Here is a 10165-nt window from a genome sequence, read left to right as displayed (position 1 = left end):
CTATCCCTATGGCCTCTGGTTCCTTATTGCAACGCGGCACCACACCGCACCACATCTCCCACTCCTCCTGTTCTCTCTGCCCTGAGGCCCTGCTCCGCCTGTGGGGAGTGGTACCATCTCCTGCTGCCACTACATCCTGCCTCAGAGGACTGAAAGCAGCGCTGGTGTGGGAATCACCAGACACCACAGGTGGTGTAGTCAATACAACCACTCGATTAAAACCAACTCTGAAAGCCCATTAAATCTTTTATTGTGATGGCCCTAGGCACCGAATGGGTCCAGGCCATGGCTACATCCCCCAACATCTGACCCGGCTCCGAGTACCCCCATCTCCCAGGGCGGGCTGTGAGCGTCACACAAACATCAGGTGTTTTTTTTTTCCATTTTTATTCTTGGGCACCTTCCTTGGGATCCTATAACACAATATAACCAATTTTTAATTTTGTCTACTTTTTTAAGGAAATTTTTCCCCATAGTAATAGAAAGAATATGGAGGACTCAAAACAATTTCTGAGAAATTACGGATGCAAGTAAAATTACAAATAAGATATTAGTGTGGATGACGTTCCTCCATCCTGTACATGTGATGTTCACTTCTAGGTTATTGGTGTTACTCCCAACAAAGCTCCGCCCATAGGCGCAGGCGTCTTTAGTCCCACATCCAATCAGAATCTCTGTTTCATTGCTGCCCCCTGGAAAAATAAGACAATGTCACACACCAGAATTGTATATAAAAATATATGCAAGAACATAAAAGCATAGAATACAGACATTGTCTATACTGTAGAGAAGTTGTTTGTACATTTGCAAATTAGGGAATTTTTTTGCAAAAAAAGAGGGGGAGGTATCTTATTCAGGAACCTTAACTATTAGCCAGGATGGGTGTCCTTACTCAACAGTCCAAACGATAGCCAGCACTTACATCTTATTAAAAGAATTGCATTGTTAATCCAGTAGTATAAAAGAAAAAAAATATCCGCTCCGCTCCCAGGCAACATGTTTCAGACCTACATGGTCCTTTGTCACGCCTTGACAAAGGATCATGTAGGTCTGAAACTTGTTGCCTGGGAGCTCAGTAAATAGTTCTTTTCTGACTTTTTAATTTTTGTGCTGTTGTGTTCAGTTATTTTTTGTGCCTTTTATACAACTGAATTATTAAAGCAATTCTTTTAAGAAGATGTGAGTGCCGGCTATCATTTGGACTGTTGCGAATATTGGAATATTTTGCCATGCACCCGGACAAGCGAGTGGATTGCTCCTTTTTCACATTTTCAACACGTGCTAAGTAACCTTACTCAAACAGCTCATTGTTTTCAATGTAAACTATGTAATGCCTCATTTCTCCTGCGGGGGTGCTGTAGGGAAAGTGAATATTTGCTTTCAAGTTTTTACACTGCTTAAAGCTGTATCCAGTCGATCGTTAGTGACTCTTGAAGCACAAACAGACATGAACAGCTTACCACTTCTCCTAGTTGCTGTGTACGTGACGCAATGATCCATGATTCCAGTGCAAAACATTGTGCTGTTACTATTGCATTTTGAAGAATTTGCTGTATAACACGATCTGCAGGTCAATCCATTCTTGACTTCAGCCTCCGAGGATACTGGTGGGAAAAGTAGAAAAAGTATAGTAGCTCTGTTACAGCTAAATCATAGATCACACTTCAGAGCTGAAATCCTACTAAATCCCCTGCTTGTCCAGTGTCTGCACAGTGCTTGCTATGGCCATACTTTACACGAAGAGCTAAACTCCAACTTCATACAAAACTAACTGCTCCCTCTGCATTTTCAATTTTAGTAAAACTTATAAGGAGGGAACGGGACTTTGTTACTGGTTTCTAATAATAAAGAGCAGAATTATGACTGCAGCTCTGAAGAATAATTCAGACTGTAATGCAGCATGTTCAAAATTAAAGGGAATCTGTCATCAGGTTTTCCCAATATAAAGTACGACCACCACCTTTAAGGCCTCTATTACAGTATTCTAGGTAGATATGTATGAGACTCCCCGACCCCCTCTGCTTAGCACAAAAAATTGTGGTTGTAGTTTATATTGGGAAAGCCTGGTGACAGGTTCCCTTTAAGGTAATGTGTTAAGGCCATGTTGAGTATTTGCAGAAGATTATTCTACACAAAAAAACAGAGTGCTTGCAGGAAAAATGCTGTGTAAACTTTTTTTACGTGTTTTTACAAGCGTTTTTGATGCATTTTTACTTGTGTTTTTTCACCCATTTTATTAAATTAGTGAAAAACTCTGCAAAAACACTGAAAGGATTAACATCCTGTAGATTTGAAAAAAAATCCTTTCATGGTTCAAAGCATAGCGTTTTCTACCCTTTAAAAGCGAAGCATGTGAACAAGGCTTAAAAGTGTAACCTTAGCAGGTGACTTTCTCTGTAGGACAACCATATACCCTTATAAGGCATAAGGGCAAGGGGTGTCATAATGAAATACCCCCTATAGGGTTTGTCTTGTAATAAAGCTTTTGGAATATTTCATAGAATAGGCTGTGGGGAGTTTCCTTAGCGGATCTTCTCATATCCTGAATCAGATAAATTTAAGAAGAAGCACTCCTCCTCCCATCAAAAGTTTTATCCTCTTATTATTTTGCCGTCATCTTATTATATAGCACTGTGTACTTACAATTGCATGTTTTTCCTTTCTACCAGCTAATTCTTCTCTTTTCCATTAGGTCTATGTTATCTCATGATTAAAAACTGACTAGCTGATTCCTTCTAAGTTCTATATAAAGACAAGAGGTCAATTTTCTCTGCACAAGTCATGAGTCACTGCAAAAGTCCCTGGCAGGGGGAGGAAGTAGCAGCTGGGTCAGGAGTTGAAGAGGGGGATGATAAATTCAGGGACAAGAGACTTCCTGTTTCTACATAGAGCGGAGAAACGAGAAGAATTAGCTGGGTAGAAAGACAAAATGAGCAATTGGATAAAAACTTTGATGGGAGTGCAAGTATCAGAAAAGGTTACTATTGAAGGTCAATGCTTGCAAATAATTTTTTTAGATGTCATTTGCTGCCTGATTTGTGCCTTATTACTGTCCCATCTCAAGTTGTAGACTTTAACAGGTAAAAAAAAATATATACAGTACAGACCAAAAGTTTGGAAACACCTTCTCATTTAAAGATTTTTCTGTATTTTCATGACTATGAAAATTGTACATTCACACTGAAGGCATCAAAACTATGAATTAACACATGTGGAATTATATACTTAACAAAAAAGTGTGAAACAACTGAAAATATGTCATATTCTAGGTTCTTCAAAGTAGCCACCTTTTGCTTTGATGACTGCTTTGCACACTCTTGGCATTCTCTTGATGAGCTTCAAGAAGTAGTCACCGGAAATGGTTTTCACTTCACAGGTGTGTCCTGTCAGGCTTAATAAGTGGGATTTCTTGCCTTATAAATGGGGTTGGGACCATCAGTTGTGTTGTGTTGTAGTCTGGTGGAAACACAGCTGATAGTCCTACTGAATAGACTGTTAGAATTTGTATTATAGCAAGAAAAAAGCAGCTAAGTAAAGAAAAACGAGTGGCCATCATTACTTTAAGAAATGAAGGTCAGTCAGTCCGAAAAATTGGGCAAACTTTGAAAGTGTCCCCAAGTGCAGTTGCAAAAACCATCAAGCGCTACAAAGAAACTGGCTCATATGAGGACCGCCCCAGGAAAGGAAGACCAAGAGTCACCTCTGCTTCTGAGGATAAGTTTATTCGAGTCACCAGCCTCAGAAATCGCAGGTTAACAGCAGCTCAGATTAGAGACCAGGTCAATGCCACACAGAGTTCTAGCAGCAGACACATCTCTACAACAACTGCTAAGAGGAGACTTTGTGCAGCAGACCTTCATGGTAAAATAGCTGCTAGGAAACCACTGCTAAGGACAGGCAACAAGCAGAAGAGACTTGTTTGGGCTAAAGAACCCAAGGAAGGGACATTAGACCAGTGGAAATCTGTGCTTTGGTCTGATGAGTCCAAATTTGAGATCTTTGGTTCCATCTTTGTGCGATGCAGAAATGGTGAATGGATGGACTCTACATGCCTGGTTCCCACCGTGAAGCATGGAGGAGGAGGTGTGATGGTGTGGGGGTGCTTTGCTGGTGACACTGTTGGGGATTAATTCAAAATTGAAGGCATACTGAACCAGCATGGCTACCACAGCATCTTGCAGCGGCATGCAATTCCATCCGGTTTGCGTTTAGTTGGACCATCATTTATTTTTCATCAGGACAATGACCTCAAACACACCTCCAGGCTGTGTAAGGGCTATGTAACCAAGAAGGAGAGTAATGGGGTGCTACGCCAGATGACCTGGCCTCCACAGTCACCAGACCTGAACCCAATCGAGATGGTTTGGGGTGAGCTGGACCGCAGAGTGAAGGCAAAAGGGCCAACAAGTGCTAAGCATCTCTGGGAACTCCTTCAAGATTCTTGGAAGACCATTTCCGGTGACTACCTCTTGAAGCTCATCAAGATAATGCCAAGAGTGTGCAAAGCAGTCATCAAAGCAAAAGGTGGCTACTTTGAAGAACCTAGAATATGAGACATATTTTCAGTTGTTTCACACTTTTTTGTTAAGTATATAATTCCACTTGTGTTAATTCATAGTTTTGATGCCTTCAGTGTGAATGTACAATTTTCAAAGTCATGAAAGTACAGAAAAATCTTTAAATGAGAAGGTGTGTCCAAACTTTTGGTCTGTACTGTATATGCATATTTAAATTTCTAAAAAGGCATCAGATGATTCGATTACACTGTACCATTCGGCATTGGTGGATTACAATACTGCGTTTGACAGCAAGTTGTGTTAATGACCATTGTTTTATTGGAGTTACTGATAACGATGAATAAATTACACTGCCCGGACCTTCCACATCTCTGTGAATGTTCTTCTCTTACTCCTCTACCTGAATCACAGAACAGATACAAGTGAGTATAGACATTCTTTTCACAAAAAAACACATAATTTTTATCAAGAAATATCCAAGAAAGGCAACTAAGAATATCAGTGGCTCCTCAGGGGCGGGGCTTTTGGAAAAAAATATATATATTGCATAAGTTACATGAGATATAGATATTCTTATACCACAAGAATGAAATTTAAGTTGCACATTAAAGGATATCAAAAAAAATAATATTTCCTTGACTATACTACTTCCTAACTTCAAGTGTTTAAGGAGTTTTGCATTTTTTTTAGGAGGATTTCAAGTTTCCATTCAGTTTCTACTCTAAAAACTAATGAAAAACTCAATTTAAAAAGTACCCTAAGGCTATGTTCAGTTAAAAAAAAATTTGACCTGATTCTTTCCAAAACCTGCTTCAAAATGATTCCAGTTTATTTCTATGGGAAATCCACTTTGCTGTTCATACAAAGAATTTTTAAGATTTTCTTTTTTCCTGAACAAATATTGAAAATCGTCTGGAGGAAATGTGCAGCGGATCCTTAAAGAAACCTCTGGAAAGAAGCACTAAAAGGCGCTTCGGGAAAAATAAATCTTCTAAACCGCTGCAGGAAAGGGAAATCTTTTCCAAAAAAGGAGTGTTGTCCTGAAGAAGGTTCTGCTTGAAAAACTGATGGTTTTTGACCACCTCAGAAAACTCAGTGTGAACAAGGCCTAAAAGAAGCCCCTCTAAAAAAAAAAAAAAAATGTTCTCCTTTTATTCGTTATTTTAGTGAAGATTCCTGAACCTATAAGTATTTACCCGCATCCTCCACCTTCATGTGCTCCGATAAGCAGACGTCCTCATCTGGCAAACATAATTCAGTGATCGGTTTGCTTTTAATTTTTTCATGCTGAAATTTGCATTTCTGAAAAAAACCTGAAACATGAAAGTCAATAAATAATTAACTGATGATAAACTTAATAATATTAACAATCATAATTCAAGGAGCAAAAATATAAAATAAGAAAGTAATAAAACAAATACTGTATTAATAAATGTATTTGTATTCAACAATTCCTACCCTACAACAGGTATTACGGTGACTCCCAACCGTCATGGCCAATTTTTGTTTTTTTCCTTCCTTTCTTCGGAAAGACATTTTTTTCTAATTTTACACCAATATATCCTTATGAGAACTTCTGGGATGAGTTGTTAGTTTTTAATGACACCATTTACTTTACCATAAAACATATTGAAAAGTGGTGAAATGGTGAAAAAAAACTCAATTAAGCAATAGTTTTTTTGTCAATAGAATTACAGCGATACCTAACAATTTTTTTTTTACTTAAGTGGTAAAAAATTCAGAAGTTTATAGAAAAAAATTTAGTTTTTTGTCACAATTTTCTAAGACCTGTAATGGTTTTATTTTTCTGTTGATGAAGTGGAAGGAGGTGGAGGTGTTGCCTACGTTCACCTTTGAAGAGCCAGCTCAACCCAATGGACTGGTTCCGGCTTAAAGCACTTGGCTTGTTATTGTTCCAGTGTCCTTACTGAGAAGGACCAGGTTGATGTTGCTCTATGAGAGGAAGATGACTCAGCATTGTTTAATATCTGCTGTGTGATAGAAAAACTGTATTAGTGTTTTGCAGGTTCCAGATGGCTGAGGATGGCCATCATTAAAGAAGGGGGAAATGTAAGGAGGTGGAGGCGTTGCCCATGTTCCCCTATGAACATACGTGTATTTGGATGTGTAATGTGTTTACTGTTGGGGCTAGCCGAGAGTGGGAGGGGCTAAAGTGAAAGGACAGAGAGAGTTTACTGTCAGGAAGGCACATAGAGCCAAGCTTGCAGCTAAAGCAGACCTTTGGTCTGATTAGTCAGTAACATGTATTAGGTGTCCCTAACTTGAGCAGAGGCCAAGGCAACAGATAGATCCAGAGGGAGACAAAGAAAAGTGTTAGAAGGAGTGAGTGATTCTCGAGATATTAGGCCTGAGACAGGAGTCTGTTGGAGTCTGTGGAGCTGGATCATCGTCTTTCCTATTACCTGAGACAGGAAGCCTAGTGGGATGGCATGGAGTTATGACAGTCAAAGGACAGGATGAAAAGAGAATGCCCCATGCGGTAGTTCCAAGGCGTCGGCAAGCAGAGAAGTTAAGTAATGGCCATAGTAGCAGAAGTAGTTCCTCCTTAGGGGAAAAGGACGAGGTACCATGGGTTGAACAATAAGACTCTCACTTACTGGTTAGTAGTGCTGTTGTTGGAGATTAGTTCCTGAAGTGCTGTGCTGGGTGGTGGTTAAGCTAGAGCGGCTAACGGAGCTAGCTCAGGAAGGAATGGGAAGGTGTATAAAAATGCCACATGTTCTAAGGGAAGTGTCACAAAGTTTTTCACCCGCTATTCACTGTACATACTTCTCCCTACGTTTTTCTTCAGTAAAGGATACTTTATTTTTGAGTGGTGGTCTTCCTTATTGAACTCTACAACATCTGGTCCTGGCCAGCTGAGGTTAATGGCATTATGCAGTCTGCAAGGGTGTAGCGCCCCCATAGCTAAAGTCCACACACCCAACCTTCACCTCCATTTTCATGTAGCGTGCCGCGGCGTGAAGCACGAGTACCTCGCCCACGACTACCGCCCTGTGCCTAGTTACAGAAGCTGCGTGAGGGCTTGTTTTAATGGGCTGAGTTGAACTTTTTATTGATACCACTTTTGATGCTAATTTTTATTTTTATGGCATTTATCTTTTGGGTTAAATAATTTCATATTTTGCAAATTCCGGCTTTTATTTACTGAATATGCTTTTTTTATTATTTCTTTAGGGAAACTAACTTTATAGAAGCACCAAGATGACACTCATTGCAAATCATTGCCCTCCGTTATTGTGTGACTGGTGCAATGGGAACTGGAACCGTTGCGCTATGCAATCGCGCCATTTAAAAGTCACTTGATTAGAACCAACTCCAGTCACTGCTGTTAGGGGGTGCAGCCAGTGTAATACAGCTGGCACCTGCCCTCTATGGAACCCTCTTCATGACATATATAACCATCATGAATTCTGAAAGGTTTTATCCGGGACTTTTTTTCACCTGGAAAACAGTGAATTTGAATCAAGTCGAATAAGGAAGTCAGAAGCTGAAGGAGCCGCCCACTTGACTCTTCCATTGGTGTCTGGACTCCTCTGGACAGCTCATTTTTCAAGCCTTTTTCTCTGAAATACTGCAGGGATTCAGAGCAAGACATGCTTTTTTATAATGAGGGAGCCTACCTGGTTTTAATGTGTGCAGCACAAAACCACAGACAAGTTCCCTTTAAAAGGCGACGAGAGACCCCCCTTTGCCTTTGGGGACCCTGTGCAGCCTTACGTGGTGCTTGTATGTTATGTCCCCACTAAGCTTAATCCTTGCCATATTTTTACTTCTACCCAACTGCAATTTGGCTACTAAGGTGGTAGAGATGGGACGAGGCACATGAAGTAGCACCAGTAGGGGGGTCTATTTAGGCAACTCTGTGTTGCCCCCTCTACAATCCTTTACACAAATGAACCACGTATACTGTAAATCTGCTTTATTCTATAGAATTACACCCCCCTCCAATGTAGTTGTGATATGCATGAACCAGGAGGTTCAGGATGATCACTATTTGCCGTCATGTAAGACACTCACTTGGAATCAATGACTTCTGTGGAAACCCTTCAGTACAGGATAAGGACTCGCTGGAATTTATGGCAGAACGTAAAAAAGATTCAGTCTTGCAGAAATCTTTGCTTGTACAACCGCTGATGTTGGTGGAACTGTTAAAATATTCTGAAAGAAGAAGAAGAACCGGTGTGGAGAAGAACCAGGTCCGATCTAGAAAACCCATTTTGAAATACCCAATTGAGGGCAGGTTCTGAGTTATTGGAGGGCAGCGGAGAATCACTTGTTTGGAAGTTTCATAAACTAACCAGATTATCCTCTTAATATATTGCAGTCACCATATTATATTGCTCTGTGTACTTACAATTGCTCATTTTGCCTTTCTACCCAGCTAATTATTCTCTTTTCTCTGCTCTATGTAGAAAAAGGAAGTCTCCGGTCCCTGCATGAATAATTCCCCTCTTCAACTCCTGACTCAGCTGCTCCCTCCTCCCCCCTTATGGGGACTTTTGCAGTGATGACTCATGCAGGGAAAATTGATCTCCTGTTTCTACATAGAGCTTAGAAGGATTCAGCTAGTCTTTTGAATCATGTGATGTCATAGACCTAATGGAAAAGAGAAGAATTAGCTGGTAGAAAGGCAAAATGAGCAATTGTAAGTACACAGTGCTATATAATATGATGATTGCAATATATTAAGAGGACAAAAACTTTGATAAGCGTGCTTTAAATTGACAACTGGCACAACCAGCAATAATTGGCCAACAATAGACAAGTGTGTTGACTAGAGGAGAAATAATAGAGGTAATAATTAAAGCAGGGGTCTAAGAAAAGATGCTCTAATTATTATTTTTTATAAGTCGTGCAAGTACTGAATTCAGTGTCAGGTTCTCCTTATCAGAGTCCCAAAACTTGATTAATGGGATACACAGTTATCAAAAATAATCCTAAACACCTTTTTGACACTTTTCACTCTCTCCTTAATCAAACAGCACAATCCCCGACCACCGACCTCAGCGCTGACGATCTGGCCAATTATTTCAAAGAAAAAATTGACCATATCCGACAGGAAATTTTCACCCAATCCCCTAATGTTATGCATGTGTAGCACCCTGAGGATTCGGCTGCTACAGGGGTATTGCACCTCAACCCAGAGGTGTGATATTCCACTCCCGGGTAAGGATGGAGTGTGGAACTGAGCTCGGTAGGCTGCATGCACTACATACATCCCATTTCCGAGGAACAGGCCGACGGTACTCCCACTTAGAAATGTGCAGGTACAACCGAGTCTGTTCCTGGCTGGAGTGGGAGGGGGGTGGAACATCCCAAGTAGTGTAGGGGCAGATAGGGGGAGCAGCCTGGGTAAAGATAGGAGCTCATTGGGTGCTGGTCACCTGAGCTCACACATAGAGGGTGTATATAAGGTGGGCACCAACTAAGAACAGGGTCAGTTGCAGAGAGAAAGTCAGCGAGCGGAGGAGAAGAGAGACCCAGAGTGAGAGAGGAGAGAGAGAGACCCAGAGGGGGAAAAAGAAGAAAGGACTCTAAGACCCCAAATTAAATCCCCGGGTGAAGAGTCGGCACAGGGTACCGGAACCCAAGCTGGTGGGGGCAAAAACACACCCCAGCCAGAG

The 10165-nt window shown here is 40.8% G+C and overlaps 1 protein-coding gene across 2 annotated transcripts in view; it reads right to left on the bottom strand.

Annotated features, from left to right (window-relative positions):
- Window positions 1-303: 303 nt before the first annotated feature.
- The window catches only part of LOC141173052 (uncharacterized), a 51637-nt gene continuing 41775 nt past the window's right edge, over window positions 304-10165 (bottom strand). The window contains exons 5-9 of one of the 2 annotated variants that reach the window (XM_073657686.1): window positions 8559-8699; window positions 5714-5830; window positions 4771-4917; window positions 1461-1604; window positions 304-692 (exon numbers count right to left, since the gene is read on the bottom strand). In XM_073657686.1, the coding sequence (XP_073513787.1) occupies window positions 499-692; window positions 1461-1604; window positions 4771-4917; window positions 5714-5830; window positions 8559-8699 (743 nt within the window). In that variant the 3' untranslated portion in view covers window positions 304-498. The remainder of the gene's footprint in view (window positions 693-1460; window positions 1605-4770; window positions 4918-5713; window positions 5831-8558; window positions 8700-10165) is intronic. The other variant, XM_073657687.1, reaches the window with a different exon arrangement.

The sequence above is a fragment of the Phyllobates terribilis genome, unplaced genomic scaffold (assembly GCF_046119375.1).
Source record: "Phyllobates terribilis strain yellow unplaced genomic scaffold, ASM4611937v1 Scaffold_12__6_contigs__length_324123572, whole genome shotgun sequence".
Lineage (NCBI taxonomy): Eukaryota > Metazoa > Chordata > Amphibia > Anura > Dendrobatidae > Phyllobates > Phyllobates terribilis.
Note: the sequence above shows the minus strand (reverse complement) of the source record. Positions and strands in the feature narration are given on the sequence as shown.